The sequence below is a fragment of the Moschus berezovskii genome, chromosome 19 (assembly GCF_049115385.1).
Source record: "Moschus berezovskii isolate FMDL1 chromosome 19, NW_MosBer_1.0, whole genome shotgun sequence".
In the NCBI taxonomy this organism is placed as follows: Eukaryota; Metazoa; Chordata; class Mammalia; order Artiodactyla; family Moschidae; genus Moschus; species Moschus berezovskii.
The window spans coordinates 49,386,198-49,405,411 of NC_142478.1; the positions used below are offsets into that span (position 1 = coordinate 49,386,198).

Sequence of the window (19,214 nt, forward strand, 5' to 3'; positions counted from 1 at the left end):
GCAGCTCAGGGACATGGCCACAGCAGGGACCCGTTGCTGTTGTCACTTGAGTAGGGTCTGACTCTGCAACCCCATCAACTGTAGTATACCAGGCTTCTTTCACTATCACCCAGTTTGCTCAAACTCACATCCATCAAGTCCGTGATGCCATCCAACCATCTCATCCTGTCACCCCCTTCTCCTCCTGCCCTCAACCTTTCCCAGTGTTACGGTCTTTTCCAGTGAGCTGGCTCTTCACATCAGGTGGCCAAAGTGTTCAGTCCTTCCAATGAATATTCAGGGTTGATTTCCTTTAGGACTGACTGGTTTGATCTCCTTGCAGTTAGTTCAAAGGCCTCTTCAAGAGTCCTCCACAATTCAAAACTGTCAAGGGATACTTGAGCCAGTTTAACACCCCATGCATGAGCTAAAAAGGAGTTGCAGGTTCTGTACTTCAAGGTACAGGTTCTGGAAAAAAACTAAAGCCTGGAATGACAAGGACCTAGCAGGCAAAGCTGCCAAGGATAACTCAGAGCCCTAACTAGTGAGAAGATACAAACAGCCAGGGTCTTTTCATCCCCAAAACAGCTTTAGGTTTGCAGGTGAACACACATAACATTTTGTTAGCAGTGTTTGCCTGACACGTGATTTTAGGATGAGTCCCAGGTTGTTCTACCAAGGAGGATGCCCGCAGCCCCAACACAGGTGAAGGCATCTTCAAAAGAGGTTAGTTTCAGAAGTACAACTAGCAAGTCAAACCAATTTTAACCCACGTGCTCATTACTATTTCTTGAAGTCATTTTTTTCTTTACAAAAGAAAACAAATTCTCACTAGGAGAATCTGAGGCACAAGATCAACCCGGAAATTGGTCTTTGCAAGTCTAATGCATTTTTGGAAATCTCTGCCCTTTCCTAGATACTCTGAGATCAATAGGACCAAAAGGGTTTCTTAAAAATTGGCCAAGGAATATCACAAAACTGCTTTCAGAAACACTTTATGTTTACTTTTACCAGTTTTAATAAGCTAATACCAACTTGGCTTTCAATTGCAGGCTCCTCCCATTACACACCAGATGTGAAATTGAAGGGGAAATTTCCCCATTTGTGTGAACTAGACAGAGAAATGCATCCCCCACAAGGTAATTAACACCAGATGATCCAGAAAATCCAGGCAAAGTAGAAGCAGTATATTTGGCAATTTTCTTCCAAGAATGACTCAAATTCTCTCCCACCTCCAAGTAGCTCCCAAAATTTTACTGTTACATTTAGGCTTCAGAGTATTAGTCATACTGGCATTCTACATAAGGTTACAAACACATATCCCTCAAGTATTTCAATGAAAGATTTCATCTATCATGGGAAACTTCGCATCTGTTAAAAGTCTGGTTCTGAACTGAATATAGCATAGCATATACATCAATTCAAATCTGTAAGTGAATCTATTAATATTTACTCAATATTTTAACAAATTAAAATGTATCCGATTTTATCCTTTATAGTCCTTTTTCCATATACTTAAAAAGGCTCCTTCCCTACTTTTAGGTAAGAAAGTAATCATTTAAGGATAACTGGACATCTAAAGAACTTTGGTAAACTGAACTATATAGTACAGTAGTACTTACAAGAGGAAAACAGCTCGTCTTGATTTCTAATTGCTACAGTATGGTGTCAGTGAGATCAAACTCAGGCAAGACAGACCCAATTCATGTTTACATTTGGAAACCATACGTTAAATGGTTAATCTACTGAAAGTTTGGCAGTCTGTTCACATCATTGAGAGGCTTACCTAAGACCTACTTTTATGCTGCAGCATCCTGTGGTGTTCTTGCACCACACAGAAAAATTCTTTGGGGAGAGAAAAATCATCAAAGCTGTGATATATCCATTGAAATCCTTAATCTTTGATAACCTTTAAAGCTTGGGAGTACTTAACAGCAGGTAAACATGGAACATCTTCCTAGAATGCCAACTTTACATTAAACATGTAACATCAAAAAACAAAAAAGTAAATGCACAATTATATTCATATTTTTCGTTAACAGATGAGATGTCCCTCAAGTTCCTGCAACCATTTGTATGATTTCATTGGACTTTGAAAAGCTCTACATTAGAAAATGGTTACTTCTGCCATAAAATGCAAATATAATTAAGGTATCTGTTTTAAACATCTAAAACAGGTACCACACCTTTGACAGGTCACATAAATCTCATCCCTAGGTGACACTACCTAAGCCCAAAAGCAGGTGGGGTAGGTGTTATATTAGCCTAACTATTGATAATATTTACACCTCTTATCAAATACAATACTGTTGACTTGTTATTACGTTTGTGTGAAATGATTCAAGTATACAGAAAATTAGGAGCATTTAACCTGACTGACTTCAAGTTAAGTGGTAATAGCAGAGGCAATTCAAACATGGCACAACTTTCCCTGTTAGAGGTTTTAAAATGCTCATTTAAACAAGGGATGAGTTCACTTGCTTAGATATTTGAAATACAACTTTATTCTGATTCTAAACGAAAAGGAATGGGAATGACAGTAACAAACAAGATTCCACCTCTCATATTGTCATGTGACTATAGCAGTCTTATATTTGAAACTCAAGGAGGAAACAACTGTGTTCCAAAACACCTAAATATGCAGGTCCAAAAAATGAAGGTATTTTTTTTTTAACTGCCACATTCACTCCAAAGCCCATCCATCTCCTTCAGCATCCAAAGATTAAGCACATGTTCTGCTTAGCTATATAATAAAGTGGCAAACACGCTGCACCACTGACATCACAGGACAGTTGCCTATAAAACTAGACTTCTGACGCTGGGCCCCAGCTTCACTTTCTCACAGGTCATCATCTTCATCCGGGAGAGCAGTTGTCTGAGCAACCTAGACAAAGAGATGGAAATGTTACAATGCTCCAGATGAAAAGCACCAGGAATCTAAAAGCACTCACCACTGAGACATAAACACCATACCTCTAAATCGTGCTCGTACTGTGCTGCCAAGGCTGGGTCCATGACCACCTCTGGTGGGGCAAGAGCAGGCATGGCGACAAACTCCAAGTTAGGGTCTCCAATCAGTTTTCTAGCAAGCCAGAGGAAGGGCTTTTCAAAGTTGTAGTTACTTTTGGCAGAAATGTCATAGTACTGTTTAAAAGAATGGTAAGTTAATTTTAAAAACCCACACATCAAACACGTCAATAAATCACTTTAATGGACTTGCATCATAATTTTAACTAAAGGATTATAATTCTATAAGCTTTAAGAAACATACCTGAAGATTCTTCTTTCGGTGGAAGACAATTGACTTTGCCTTAACCTTTCTGTCCTTAATATCCACTTTGTTGCCACACAACACAATTGGGATGTTCTCACACACTCGTACCAGATCTCTATGCCAGTTAGGCACATTCTTGTAAGTAACTCTTGATGTTACATCAAACATTATAATGGCACACTGAGCTGAAAGAAACACAGTGATCAGCACAAGCCTACAAATTTACTACATAAAGAAAAATGCTTACCATGTTTATTTAATCTTTCCATCTGCAATACTTCATAAACTGTCTCAGCCTCAGAATGTATCTAAAGTCGATCAATGATAAACCACCATTTCAGAATTCACCTCCCATATTCTGAGTATCTAAATATCTATCCTTTGAAAAACAGCCATGATAAAGCTGGTAAGCATAATATATTATGGATTTTTAACGAATTGGGGATGGGGGAGGGGAGAGACCCTTGCATTTATATGTACTCAAGTGAAAGCAAAAGATATGGAAAGATACCCAACAATTTTCATCAAATGAGCAAGAGTGTTAGATGAGTATTTTCTGTTCATCTTTTTCGCTTGGTATAACAAGCATTTATTTCCTTTGCCTTTTTAAATTTAAAATCAAGCATTAAAAAAAAAATACTCTGCAAAACCTAGTACAATTAAAGAGAAATCAGCTGGTCTTACAACAGCACTTTATAAGATAGAAAGCCTAGGTCCTCTGACCCAGTATCAAATGGGTCGTTGTTGTTTTGGTCCCTAAGTCATGTCTGACTCTTTTGCAACTCCATGGATTAGCCCACCAGGATCCTCTGTCCATGGGAATTCCCAGGCAAGAAAACTGGACTGGTTTGCCATTTCCTTCCTGACCCAGGGATCGAACTTGTGTCTCCTGCATTGGCAGGAGTGTTCTTTACCACTAAGTCACCAAGGAAGTCCATCAAATGGTTCACTACCTTTTTAATGGAGTGCACAAGAAATAATTATTGACAATCACCAAAACATATGCCCAAACATAAACTCTCAAATACTGAAGCTATAGCAACAACTGTCTCTTGCTTACTGCCTTCAAATTAAGAGCCTCAACTTAAACTACACAGTGTATTTCAAAACAGTGCCTATCATGACACAAGCATGCAATCAATTAAATGGCACAAGACAACCTTCACAAAATTTTCTTCCCCTCAAATGGTCACCTCCCTGGAGTCAGTACATTTTGAATTGAATGAATCACACAATTTCCAATTTAGTCAGTATTACCAACATCTTTACTTGAGTAGATCTAGTCCTAAGTAACCTTGGAGACTAAGCTACAAATCCTCTCAAAAACTTGTTACAAATCAAATACCTACCTTGTATATAATAACCATCTCTCAGTCCACCAAATTTCTCCTGACCAGCTGTATCCCATACATTGAACTTAATAGGTCCTCTGTTGGTATGGAACACAAGAGGATGGACCTCAACACCCAAGGTAGCTGGAACATAGGAATTGCAAATTAGTCAAAGAACACAAATATTTTACATACATGTCCACAAATGGTTCCCCCCACATACCTACATACTTCTTCTCAAATTCACCAGTCAGATGACGCTTCACGAACGTAGTTTTTCCAGTACCACCATCACCAACCAAAACAAGCTGTCGGAAACCAAATTTTTGAAGTAAACACCAAAACATGTAACACTTTCAGGACCCAAGGATTATGACGGTGTTAAGATCTTCTGGACAATTTAACTTACACGACAGAAGTTTATGTACCACCTAAATACATTTACAACAAAGAATCTTAATCAAGCGGCCCTGAACCATCTAACGAACGACTCGCATCAGCGAAACTTTCTGAGCCCTGCTTCCCTGTCCGCAGGGTGGGGCCAGCACCCCCATGTCGTTATCGGGGGACCGAAGGCACTGCCGCAGCACAAGCACGTTGGCTGACGAAGCAGGCCGGCCGCACGCGCTTGCGGTCATAAAGGAGATCCTGCAAGTAAGACCGTCTGGAATAGAGTGCCCCCCAAAGCTGCCTCTCCTTCAGAGCCCTTCGTGTTCACTGCAGCACACCCCCAGCTCACGAGCGTTACCTACTTTGAACTGAACTTGGGGTTCTCCTTGGGCAGCCATCGCGATGTTACTGCGAGGAAAGGAGAAAGAAATAAGGCCCGCTGTACGGCGGGGCGGGCCGGGGGCCGCATGGCCAGACCCGCCCCACGTGCCCAGGCCCACAAAGGCCTCCGCCGAGGAGCCCGGCCGCGCACACCCCACCTCCCACCCCCAGGACACACACACGCGGGTGGGCGGGGGCCGAGAGTGGATGGCGACGGTGGCAGCGCTCTCCGGCAGCACTCCCCGGCCGCCGGATCGCGGCGCGCACACGCCCGAAGCGGAGACCGGGCGGAGCGGAGGCCCGCTCGGCGTGGAGGCCGACGCGCCGAAAGCGCCTGGTCACCGCCGGCGGCCAGGCCGCGCCGTCCCGGCCGCCCCACGGCCCTCCCCGCGGCCGCCCTTCGGCCCTCCGCCCGGCCGCGTCTCCCCTCCTCCCAAGTGGCCGATACGCCGGCCAGCCCTCCGCACCGACAGTCCGCCCGACCGACCGCAGCTCGCGTCCCGGCGCCCTCACGGCCTCCGCGGCGGGGGAGCGAGAACTCTCCGCCCAGAGGACTCGCTAAACCGCCTCCGCATGGCCGCCGCCCGCCGCTGCCTGGACCCCCCAACACCCGCCCCCACCGCAGCCCCACGGCCCCCGCCCCAGCCCCGCTACCTTCCAGAAGCGTCTCCGCGCCCGTCTGACTGAGGGCTAGAAAGATGGCGGAAGCGCAATTCAAATGCCCGGAGACGCAGCCGACGCCGGCGCGCGCCGAGGGAGGGCGGGGCAACGGCGCCGCGCCGCTCCCACGTGGCCCGACGCGCGCGCGCGCAGGCCGCCCAGGCTTCGGCGGCCTCACCCGTCGGCCTGGCGCGTAAGGGAGAGGCTCTCGGCGCACCGGGCGAGGGAGGCAAAGCGGTCGCGCGCACGCACGCCGGCCCACGAGGCCATGTGCGCCAGCCCGGGGGCGGGTTCGCGCGCGCGCATGCGCGGACGGCGACGCGGCGCGCCCTGCTGCCACCGCGGGAACAGGACTGGGAGGAGAGGCCGAGGCCCCCTTGGGCGGGAAACTCGCGGGGTGGCCCACACAAAGGCCCTGCCCCCGCGTACAAACACGGCACGCAGGCCCGGGGCGGGCGCCATGTTGGGGTGCGGGTCGCCCCATCCCCCTTCCCCTCCCGCTCCATCCTGGCGCCCCTGTATCATTCTGGAACTTACCAAAAGTAGAAAGCCAGCCACCTTTTCTTTAGGACATCTAAGTGGTCAGCAGCTTTTGTGGCCTTATTCTGCAAAAAGGATGATGAAATTTAGTGTGTCCAACCTTGGCAGCTCTTTTCATCTTAGTGACAAACAGGGATGCAATGACTAGGTTCCAGACGCTTGCAGGGATAAGGCTATCAAGGGTCCAGACAACTGACCACGCATAAAACTTAACAATCTGCTGGGGCCACCTCTCATCTTCATTAGAGACAGGAAGTGAGACTACCTCAAGCTCAACAAGTATGGGTTTATTAACATTCCTTTGCTTTCAGCAAGATGGCTGAATGCTTTTGGCATTTGTCTGGACAGCCACAGATTCTTTTCTTTTTTTAAGGGATGGAAGGCGACTTCACTTCACTTCAAGGCACAACCTGATGACTATAGTTAATGCTAGGGTTTATTTATTTATTTCATGCTGCAGCCTCCAAAATAAGTAACTCTTAGTTCCCACCCAGGGATTGAACCCCTACCCCCTGCATTTGGAGAGCAGAAGCTTAACCACTGGACCTCCAGGGAAGTCCCAGCCATAGATACGTTTTGTAAAGGTATAAAAATTTTTTAATTTATTTTTTAATTGAAGGATAATTGCTTTACAATATTGCGTTGGTTTTTGCCATGATCAACATGAACCAACCATAGGTATACATATATTCTGTCCCTCTTCAATCTCCCTCCCACCTCCCATGCCCTCCCACCTTCTAGGCTGTCACAGAGCCAGGGTGTGAGTTCCCTGAGTCATACTGCAAATTCCCACTGGCTATCTATTTTACATATGGTTGTGTATATGTTTCCATGCTGCTGTCTCCATTCATCCCTGGCTCTCTTCTTCCAACTACCTTATCCCATGTGGATTAGTCTGTTCTCTATGCCATCTGCAGATTCTTCTTTTATTATTATTAATTTATTTTTTATTGAAGGATAATTTCTTTACAGAATTTTGTTGTTCTCTATCAAACCTCAACATGAATCAGCCCAGATTCTTAAACTACTATGTTGGTTCCCCACCCTCCCCCACCCCTGCTCCTGCTCCTCCCCAACCAAGCATCCATGGCTGACAGTAAGAGCAGGCAGCTAATGGCTCCATCAGGATAGTTAAGTTCCCCAGAAAAGATTCCCCCATGGGAACTCTTCCCAGAGCAAAAAGAACCCAAATAACCAAGGAGTTAGCCACGTAGTCCTGAGCACGTTTGCTAGCAGGTCTGCTGGGAATCTAAGTGACGCAAATTGGGCTCAACACATCTGAGAACCTGCCTGCTGGGAACTCAAATCCAAGTGCCCCCAAGGACCCTCAGGAAAACACCAAGCAGATCTTGATGCTGCTGGTGAGTATGTAAATTGGTTTGGCCACTTGGGAGGATCAGTTCAGTTCAGTCGCTCAGTCGTGTCCGACTCTCTGCGACCCCATGAATCACAGCATGCCAGGCCTCCCTGTCCATCACCAACTCCCGGAGTTCACTCAAACTCATGTCCACAGAGTCAGTGATGCCATCCAGCCATCTCATTCTCTGTCGTCCCCTTCTCCTCCCGCCCCCAACCTTTCCCAGCATCAGAGTCTTTTCCAGTGAGTCAACTCGTCGCATGAGGTGGCCAAAGTATTGGAGTTTCAGCTTTAGCATCAGTCCTTCCAATGAACACCCAGGATTGATCTCCTTTAGAATGGACTGGTTGGATCTCCTTGCAGTCCAAGGGACTCTCAAGAGTCTTCTCCAACACCACAGTTCAAAAGCATCAATTCTTCGGCGATCAGCTTTCCTCACAGTCCAACTCTCACATCCATACATGACCACGGGAAAAACCATAGCCTTGATTAGGCGGACCTTTGTTGGCAAAGTGATGTCTATGCTTTTTAATATACTATCAAGGTTGGTCATAACTTTCCTTCCAAGGAGTAAGCGTCTTTTAATTTCATGGCTGCAATCAGCATCTGCAGTGATTTTGGAGCCCCAAAAAATAAAGTCTGACCCTGTTTCCACTGTTTTTCCATCTATTTCCCATGAAGTGATGGGAGCAGATGCCATCATCTTTGTTTTCTGAATGTTGAGCTTCAAGCCAACCTTTTCAGAAGCTGGTAAAACACACACAAATGTCCATGGCTTTATTTCCATTTTTAGGGAATTGTCCTAGACTTCAGTTCACACATATGCCCAAGGAAACAAGTATCAGGAGGCTCACTGCAACGTTTTTTATACTTGTTGTTATCCAGTTGCTCAGTCATGGCTAATTCTTTGAGACCCCATGGACTGCAGCATGCCTGTCCTTCACCATGTCCCAGAGCTCGCACAAACTCGTGTCCAATGAATGAGTTGGTGATGCCATCCAACCATCTTGTCCTCTGTCATCCCCTTCTCCTCCTCTCTTCAATCTTTCCCAACATCAGGGTCTTTTCCAATGAGTCGGTTCTTGGCATCAGGTGGCCACAGTATTGGAGTTTCAGCTTTAGCATCAGTCCCTCCAAAGAATATCCAGGATTGATTTCCTTTAGGATTGACTGATTTGATCTCCTTGCAGTCCAAGGGACTCTGAAGAGTCTTCTCTCTTATAATAACAAAAGATGAAACTTAGGTACATGTCCATCAATAGGAAAATTTATAAATAAAATGTATCTGTACTATGGGTTTACTGTAAGGAAAGTCATTGAATCAGCAGGGTTAGGTAGATCTCAAAAAGCTAACACTGAGAAAAGAAGCAAGTTGAAGGAAGATGTGATGATAGCTTTATAAAGTCTTTATTTAATTTTATAGAGGCTATATGTATATATTATAACATTGTTTAGGTAGTTTTTTACAAACACATTAAAAACCATTAGCTGTTGGACATATGTACATTCTTTTTTTTTTCAATTGACTGCAAGGATATAGACTGAGTTCTGATGGCTGTTGCTTCATAGTGGTAAAAAGGAATATGATGGAATTTGGCCAAAGAGGTCAAAGAAGATTTTAACTTTATTTGCAATGTTCTATTTCTTCTTTCTAAAAAGTGATTGAAGCAAGTATAAAAGCCTACTAACCATTATATAATTCTGGGTAATGAGAACATCATGTTTATACCTTTTGTTATTTAAAAAATTTTTTCTTCTGACAAAAAAACGAAAGGGAATTTTGCCAAACCAGGAGTATTAGCTCTTCTTGAACTAGCCACCTAGACAGAGTTCCCAGGTGATTTGTTTGTTTGCATTTTACAGAGGTGCTTGTCTTGGTCATCCAGTGTGGATTGCAAGCCCAGGCTTAACCTCCAGTAAATTGCCAATACAAAATTGTTGTCAAATATAAAAAAAAAGTTACAAAAACCGTACAAGAAATTTCAGCATCTGTTATTTCTGGTTTCCCCAAATCTTAATATTGTTTAGTTGATCATTTGTCTTTATCATCCTAACCTCCTATCAGTGTATATATATCATACATACATGATTTTTCTATAGATCATGTATGTATATATATGATTTTTCTATAGATCATATATGTGTGTATATATATGATTTTTTTCCACTGCAGTGTTTGAGAGTAAATAGCACACAGAACCCCTCTGTGTCTATTGTTTAGAACCTCAGGATGGGACTTCTCTGGTGGTCCAGGATACAACTCTGCACTCCTAATACAGGGAGCCCAGGTTCAATTCCTGGTCACAGAACTATAGATTCTGCATGCTGCAATTAAGACCCAGCGCAGCCAAATAAATAGATAAAGAAAAGACTCTGATGCTAGGAAAGGTTGGGGGCGGGAGGAGAAGGGGACGACCGAGAATGAGATGGCTGGACAGCATCACCAACTCTGTGGACATGAGTTTGAGTGAACTCTGGGAGTTGGTGATGGACAGGGAGGCCTGGCGTGCTGTGATTCATGGGGTCGCAGGGAGTCGGACACGACTGAGCGACTGAATTGAACTGAACTGTAAATAAATAGATGAATATGCCTGCTTTCTCCTCAGCAGGCAAGCTGTAGTTTAAAAAACAAAAAAAAAACTTCTGGACATTCTGTTATATAACCACTGCACACTTAGCAAAATTAGGAAATTCAGATTGTTACAGTTCTATTATCTAATGTACAGGACTTAATTGGCACTTGTCTCCCTTCTGCCCTTATCTAGTACACTACCCTTCAGGATCACACATTATGTTGACCTGTCCAGTTTCTCTTCTTTTTAACTGAAATATAGTTGATTTACAATATTGTGTTAATTTCTGTATGTTAATATATATACATTTTAAAATGTTATTTTCCATTATAATTTATGATAGGATATTGACTATAGTTCTCTGTGCTTACAGTTGGACCTTGTTTTGCATGTGTATGTGTGTTTTGTTTTTGTTTCGGCCATGCCATGCGGCTTGCAGGATCTTAGTTTCTTAATCAGGGATTGACACTGGGCCTTCAGCCATGAAAGCCCAGAGTCCTAATCACTAGACTGCCAGGGAATTCCCCAGATGGACCTTGTTGTTTATCCATTCCAACCTCCCACTCCATCCATCCCCTATCCCCCTTCCCCTTGACTGCCACCAGTCTGTTCTCTATGTGCATGACTGTTTCTCTTTCATGGATAGGTTCATTTGTGTCATATTTTAGATTCCACTTAGAAGTGATATAACATGGTATTTGTCTGTCTTTCCATCTAATCTCTTTTAATCCAGGGCAATACCTTCCTCTTTGTCTCTTGCTGGGTATTTAATAGTCCAGTTACTTTGTAGACTGTCCTTCCATTTGGATGTGTCTCATATTCCCTCAGGACTAAGATTCAGGGTATGCAGTTTGGGTCAGGACACCCTAGCAGTGGTGCTATGTCCTTCCCAGTGCATCCTATCAAGAGGTACAGAACAATCTTCTGAAAACATCAGACCATCCTGCTGCTGCTGCTGCTGCTAAGTCAATTCAGTCATGTCCGACTCTGTGCAACCCCATATACGGCAGCCCACCAGGCTCCGCCGCCCCTGGGACTCTCCAGGCAAGAACACTGGAGTGGGTTCCCATTTCCTTCTCCAATGCATGAAAGTGAAAAGTGAAAGTGAAGTTCGCTCAGTCGTGTCCGACCCTTAGCGACCCCATGGACCGCAGCCTACCAGGCTCTTCCGTCCATGGGATTTTCCAGGCAAGAGTACTGGAGTAGGTTGCCATTGCCTTCTCCGCAGACCATCCTTCTCCCTTCTTAATCTCTGTAACCCTTTCCTATCTGTTATACTCAGATACATGAAGTCCACGGCCAGGCCCTATATGACCTATCTTGTGCCTACCCCTCTAAGCCATCTCAAGCCTCTCTCATTGTAATCCCACGACAACCACACAAACCTTTCTGAATCTTATCTTGGCCAAGTTCGTTCCTACCCCAGGGCCTTTGCGCCTACTGATCCTCTGCCTAAAATGCTTTGTCTCCACATCTTTGCCTGACTAGTTCATTCTTACTCTTCAGGTCACAGCTCAAATGTCACCTCCTCCAAGAGGCCCACCCTGATCACCCTTTCAAATGTGGTCCCAAGACACCAGCCATTCCCCATCTCAGGCACTATTCTATTTTCCCCAGAACACTTACCACTACTGAAAATACCTTGCTTAATTAGTCACATGCTTGCTTTTCTAAAAATCTTTCTTTCCCTTACGAGAATAAGCTAAGTGCCTCATTTGTCACCATATTCAAGGCATGTCACACAGTAAATAATTATTGAATTATTGAGTAAATTGCTCTGAATTCTATCTGAATACAGAAAGAGTCATCAGAAACAGCAGTATTATAATCTAATAAAAATAATAGTAACTTAAATATAAAACTTATTAGAATTTAAATAATGCTATTTCATATCAAAGACTAATCACAAAGCAAATAACTTAAACATTAACCACCTATGGGGCCAAAGTTTTCTTTTTTTGACATCGCTTCCCAGATGTGACTGTACACATGAATCACCTAGGAATCCTTTTTCTTTTTTTTTGCCATGCCACATGGCACGTGGGATCTTGTTTCACTGACCAGGGATCAAACCCACACCGCTTGCATTGGAAGCACGGAGTTTTAACCACTGGACCACCAAGAAAGTCCCCCAAATTTTCTATTTGTGCAGTTTCCATCAATTTTTTTGGCTTTGCAGACCAATATGGAAGCTATTCTTTAAAATTTCATTATCTAATTCATTCATCAATCCAGCTGATGAATACTGGAAACTTATCAAATGAGATATTTTATCTGACAGCCAGTATTCTGCACTGGGAGCACAAGGATGCATAGATTATGTGCTACTTTTTAGCATTAGCACAGAAATTGTCTTCCTTAAAATCAAAACGGAGAGAACTGTATATATTCATGCCCTATGGTCCTTTGATCTGTTTCTTCTAAAGATCAGAATGGTGCAGAGGGGACATTTTGATGGTCCATGAACAAATCCAGCCTTCAGATGTATTTGTCCTACACTGGGTGGGGGCAATCACAACATGTTTTACATCTGAAATAGTTGCCAGCGTTTTTACATGTGATGGTTTTGGGAGTTCCGTGGTGGCTAGTGATTAGGATTCTGGACTTTCACTGGTCAGGGAACTGAAATCCCAAAATCTGAGTGGTCAAAAAAAAAAAAAGTGATGGTTTTATTTTATTTTTTATTATTTTTTTATTGGAGGCTAATTATTTTACAATATTATATTCGTTGGTTTTGCCATACATTGACATGAATCTGCCCCGGGTGTACATGAGTTCCCCTCCCTGATCCCCCCTCCCACCTCCCTCCTCCCTTTATCCTCCCTCTGGGTCGTCCCCCAACACCAGCCCTGAGCATCCTGTAACATGCATCAACCCTGATGGTTTTAAAATAAGTCCACAATCCTTTGATACTCCTCCTTTCAAAAGCTTAAACTAATTCTCCTTTCCTGGAGTGTGGGCCAGGCTTAGTGACTCACTTCTAGCTGAACTTAGCGACTCATTTCTAACCAGTGCAGTGTGTCACAATAGACAGTGTAACCTGACTTAAGTCACTGAGGCTCTGGGGCTTCCACCTTGCTGTCTGGGGACACTGACTCTGGAGGAGGCCGGTCACCACATCTGGAGGCACACAGGGCCCTATGGGGGCTTCCAATAGGTGGCTTCCCATGGTGGCTCAGTGGTCAAGAATCCACCTACCAATGCAGGAGATGCAGGATAGGTGGGTTTGATCCTTGGGTCAAGAAGATCCCCTAGAGAAGGAAATGGTAACCCACTCCAGTATTCCTGTCTTTGAAATCCCATGGACAGCAGAGCCTGGAGGGCTACAGTCCATGGGGGTCGCAAAGAGTCAGACACGACTAAGTGACTAAACAACAGCGCTGTGGACAGATACATGTGACAAGGAGCTGAGCGTCCCTGCCAAGAGCCAGTTGGAACTTGCTGGCCTGTGAGGGAGCCATCGGGGAGTGGATCTTTCATCTCCAGTCAGGCCTATGTCTTACCTGCAATTTCTTAAACCCTAGATCAGAAACCCCCAGTGAAACCACGGCTGAATTCCTGCAAACTGTGTGAGATAGTACATTGTTGCTTCAAGCTATTAACTTCTAGGGTAATTTGCTCTGCCGTGGTAGATAACTAACACAAGATGTGAGAACTGTTCACAGGTAAATGCAGATAGCTGGTTTCTTTCGGACATCGAGATAGGAAAGCACTGGGCCTCATTTCTTACATGGCCACACCAATTGGAGGTAAATACCACTGCTCTCCATGGGTGCAGAGGACGTTGATATTTGTCTCAGATCCTGACATTCCCCATCATGTCTCAGACTTGAGGCCTGGGGTCACTTGTCTTCTGACACCAAGCCTGCACTGCTCACTGAATGATCTGCTTGTACCTTGACATGTTTGAGTTCACAACCTCTCGTTTATCACTTTTTTTTTTGCCACACTGAGGCATGCAGAATCTTAGTTCCCTGACCAGGGATGAAAGCTGCAACCCCTGTAGTGAAAGTGCAGAATCTTAACAACTGGACCACCAGGGAAGTTCTCACAACCTCTCATTCAGTGAGTCTAAGACAGTGATGAGCAAATACCCAGATTCATTCATTCAGCTAATATTTATTGAGCACCACGAGGGACCAGGCACTCCCTGAGGACTGGAGCAGTGAACAGTACAGACCCAAAGGATCCAGGGTTCATGGAGTTTTCATCCTAGAAGGTAGAAACAGGACGTGTAAGAAACTCCATGTCAAGTGAGTGAGACATGTGACATGTGATTATTGCTAGGGTGAGATATAATATTAATGGCTATCTCTCCATCCATCCATTCATCTATTTCTCTCTATATATGTATATTATTATATATGTATTTTTTTAAGGAAACAAAAAATTTTGCTTATTTGTTTATTTTTGGCTGTGCTGAGTCTTCGTTGCCGTGCCGGTTTTTCTCTAGGTGTAGCAAGCTATGGCTACTCTTCGTTGCAGTGCACGAGCTTCTCATTGCAGTGGCTTCTCTCGTAGCAGAGCATGGGCTCTACAGCCTGAGGGCTTCCATAGTTCTGGTGCACAGGCTCAGTTGCTCCTTGGCACAGGGGATCTTCTTGGATCAGGGACAGAACCTGCATTGACAGGCAGATTCTTTGCCACTGAGCCACCAGGATTGCCCAATAGATAGATAGAGAGAGAGATATTTAGATCTCTCGGTATGTATATTTAGGTCTCTAGGTATTTATATTTACCTCTAGATATAGGTATCTTCTTTACCTAAAGAAGATACGGATGCCAGAAAAAGGGGGTAGCAGGGAGGCGGGGTGACTGACAGGCCTCCCTTAAGATGGTGACCTTTGAGGGGCACCCAAAGAAGGTAAGGGAAGGAACCACAGAGATGTTTGTGGGAAGAGAATTCCTGGGGAGGGCGTTGAGGGTGGAAGCCTGAGGTGGAGGCCCGCCTGGTGCTGTCAGGGCAGCCAGGAGACCAGAGGCTGGAGGGGACAGCTCAGAGAGAACGGGAGGGGCTCACCCTTGGCGGTATTTCTGTGTCAATTCAGGGTCTCCACAGGAGTGCAAAGGGGCCTCTTGTGCCAGGAATAACGGTGGTTTCTTTCTAGCAAGGAGAACTTTCAAAGCTGCCTTTTTGCAGTCCACAGTAGGACAGAACCCTGTCTGTGAAAGAGGTTTTTATTTTGTGTCCGATGTCACTTTAGGAGGGTGTAGTCTGAGGAAAGAGGATAGAAAATGCTGCAAGAAAACAGAAGTATACAGAAGGACATAACAGAGCTTCTCAGAAGCTGAGACAGGCCTGGGACATTTTAGGCCTATCTAGCTATCTATCCATTTTATCTATCTGATCTGTCCATCTGTTTTATCTATCTATCCATCCATCCACATCCACCTATTTCTCTCTCTCTAGATCTCTATTTATATCTAGCTCTAAATATAGGTAGATAGCTAGTATCTATTATATACAATTGGCCATTGAACAACACGGGTTTGAGCAGCATGGATATGTTTATACACAATTTTTTTTCAATAGTAAAAGCTGCAACCATGTGTTATCACTTATCTGTGGAATCTAAAATATGACCCACATGAATTTATCTACGAAACAGAAACAGACTCACAGACATAGAGAACAGACTTGGGGTTGCCAAGAGGGAGGGGGTGGGGGGGATAGCTTGGGAGTTTGGGAATTAGCAGATGCAGACTATTACATGTAAAATAGATAAACAACAAGGTCCTTCTGTATAGCCCTGGGAACTATATTCAATATCCTGTGATAAACCAGAATGGAAGAGAATATGAAAAGGTGTATGTGTATATGTATAACTGGATCACTTTGTTGTACAGTAGACATTAACATAACATTGTAAATCAACTATGCAGCAATGAGATTGTAAAAAACTGCAGCGCTACATGAATCCACAGATATGGAGGAACCATGGAAATGGAGGATTATGTAAGTTACACTTAGGATTTTCTACTTCTTAGAGGATGGGTGACCCTAATCTCCACATTGTTCAAGGGTCAATTGTGTATACACACACACACACACACACATATAGTATAGTATCTATACAGTATCTATATGCATGTGTGCATGCTAAGCTGCTTTAGTCATGTCGACTCTTTGTGATCCTACGGACCATAGCCTGCCAGGCTCCTCTGTCCATGGGATTCCCCAAGCAGGAATACTGGAGTGGGTTGCCATGCCCTCCAGGGGATCTTCCTGACCCAGGGAGCAAACCTGCATTTCTTATATCTCCTGCATTGGCAGGCAGGTTCTTTACCACTAGTGCCACCTAGGAAGCCCCAACTATATCTATACATTTACACGTATGGATATATAAGTATATAATTTTTAAAATGCATATGAAAAATTCCAGCATATATGCTTTCCAGCATATATTTAATAGTATATATATTTAAAATTTCAGGTTTTTTTTTTTTTAATTACAGTACTTTTTAAAAGTTTTATGTATTTAGTTATTTTGGGCTGCTCTGAGCCTTTGTTGCTGCATGCAGGCTTTCTCTAGTTGCCCAGAGCAGGGGCCACTCTTCATTGAGGTGGTCGGGTTTCTCACTACGATGGCTTCTCTTGTTTTGGAGCGTAGGCTCAGTAGTTGTGGCACACGGGCTTAGTTGCCCCACAGCATGGGGGATCTTCCTGGGTCAGCGATCGAACCTGTGTCCCCTGCACATTGGCAGGTGGATTCTTAACCACTGGACCACCAGGGAAGCCTGTGGTACATTTTGAATACTTCCTTTGAACAAACTAAGTCTTATAAGACAGAGTAATCACTAATGCAGCATTCCTGTGCTATTTATAAGATAATTACAGAATGTATTGACTTCCTAGAGCTGCTATAACAAAATATCAACTGAGTGCCTAAAATGAACAGAAATGTAGTCTCTCACGGTTCTGGAAGCCTGAAATCAAGGTGCTGGCAGGACTGTGCTCTCTGGAGCTTCCAGGGGAGACTCCATTCTAGCTCTTCTCTTGGCCACTGGTATTGCTGGCATCTTGGGGTCCCTCCGTTTGCAGATGCAACCCTGGCACCATATGGCATCGTCCCTGTGTCCCCGCCTCTGTGTGTGTCTTGGTCCTCATCTCCTCCTCTGATGAGGACCCACCCTAGACCTCCTCTTGAATGCATCTGCAAAGACCCTGTTTCCAAATAGGGTCATATTCACAGGTACAGGGGTTAGGCATAGCTTTCTTGGAGGGGGGCACAATTCAATCCTTAACATAGAGTTTATAAAACATCTGAATGTGTAGTGTGAATGTGTAGTGTGCTTTGGGGAATGGATCAGTGCAGGGGCTAATAGTCAGCCTCCTGTAAGTTTAGATTTATTTTCTTTTTCTTAGTAGACTGTAATTTTATTTCTCATCTCTTTTTTTATTATTAAAAACATAAACCTCATTTTCCTTAAGCAAACATGAAAAGTCTTGTATATTAGCATTTTATAGATTGGTGAACATAAATAGCAGTTTTAATTTTTAAAAAACATTTTTTTAATAGAGAACATCTCAGGATGGCACCAAACATATTTAATAGTCCAAAATCTCTTTAGTTTCTCTGTAAGAGGAAGTTAGAGTTCAGTAATTAATGTTTCAAAATCTTATTTTATTTGGAAATAACCTAGCTATTTAATAGTTTAGTACAACCCTAGAAATTTAAGTTACCCCAATCTTCAGAGATTATTTTAGATAGACATTTCTAAAATATAATTATTTTTAATAGAGTTTATCTAAAACTTTTCATTTCATTTATATATATTTATGTATATAAAGAGTTGCTTTCTTTGTGACAAATTTAGTTTCCCTTAAACCTAGGCCCAATAAAAGTATTATACAATGTTAATGACTTAAGACATGTCTTAAGTAGATTAGCAAACAAACATTGATGTTAGATATTTAATATTGAATATTTTTCAGTTCACATGAACCTGAATTTAAATAGAGTTCATTGATAAATTAACCTCATATTATCCAAAAACAAAGACACACACTGAGACACAGATAAATTTAGACAGAGAGAGATCTAGTTTTCCACTTGAAATTTAAAATGTCACTTCGCTCCTTCTTTTTTTTTTCTTGGTTTCAGTTCTACCAATTTGTTCATGGCTGGAGTCCCAGATAGAGTGGGCTGTGTGTCCCAAGAACATGATAAGAGTTAACTTCAGGTTTTTTCCCAGGCCTGTTTTTGTTTCTCAGGTAGAATTGGAGCTCCAAAAAAGTATTTTAACAAGCCAACTTTTTCCTAATTGCACGTACAAGAAAAACAGGTTTTGTAATTTCAAAAAAGATTTTATTTTAACCAGTTTTCTCCGGAGTCACTAAAGAATATCATGGGCATTCAGTGTCAAAATGTCATCTCTCTTTTTTGTAATCATAGTTTCATAGTTAAAAATTAAACTAGAGAATGTTCAAATTGGCTCTGATGTCAGGGCCAGCCTGGCTGACAAGATGTTGTCACAGCAGGGATTGTCTCTCTGGGGAGGTGAGGTCTTCTTTTAAAGTAAAGAAAGCCTGTCCTTTAACCTCTATTTTCTCCCAGGCTCTTGTGTAGAACCACCTCATCTGTTTTATAGTCTGATCTTCCATACGTACTTGATCTTGAGTTCTCCCCCAATCTCCACTGCCTATCAATTGATCTAAAGAAATGGAGATCTGCCTGGCTTGGTCATGAGCCACCATAATCAAATAGGAACCCTCAGGTAATCCCTGC

General features: G+C 43.3%; 1 protein-coding gene across 1 annotated transcript; it reads right to left on the bottom strand.

The window, feature by feature from the left end:
* Positions 1-958: 958 nt before the first annotated feature.
* On the bottom strand, positions 959-6,082 carry RAN (RAN, member RAS oncogene family). Its single transcript, XM_055405309.2, has 7 exons — positions 6,010-6,082; positions 5,337-5,382; positions 4,808-4,892; positions 4,603-4,728; positions 3,251-3,438; positions 2,953-3,123; positions 959-2,863 (listed from the first exon to the last, which is right to left on the bottom strand). Exons 2-7 carry the CDS (start codon positions 5,370-5,372, stop codon positions 2,819-2,821), a joined length of 651 nt encoding a protein of 216 aa, XP_055261284.1. The 5' UTR covers positions 5,373-5,382; positions 6,010-6,082; the 3' UTR covers positions 959-2,818.
* Positions 6,083-19,214: the final 13,132 nt, after the last annotated feature.

Coding starts and splice junctions, on each gene's coding strand:
- RAN (XM_055405309.2), bottom strand. CDS start 5,372: ATGGCTGCCCAAGGAGAACCCCAAGTTCAGTTCAAA. Junction 4,729..4,807: donor ATTTGAGAAGAAGTATGTAG/GTATGTGGGGGG, acceptor CCTATGTTCCAG/CTACCTTGGGTGTTGAGGTC. Junction 3,124..3,250: donor ACCGAAAGAAGAATCTTCAG/GTATGTTTCTTA, acceptor TCTTTTAAACAG/TACTATGACATTTCTGCCAA.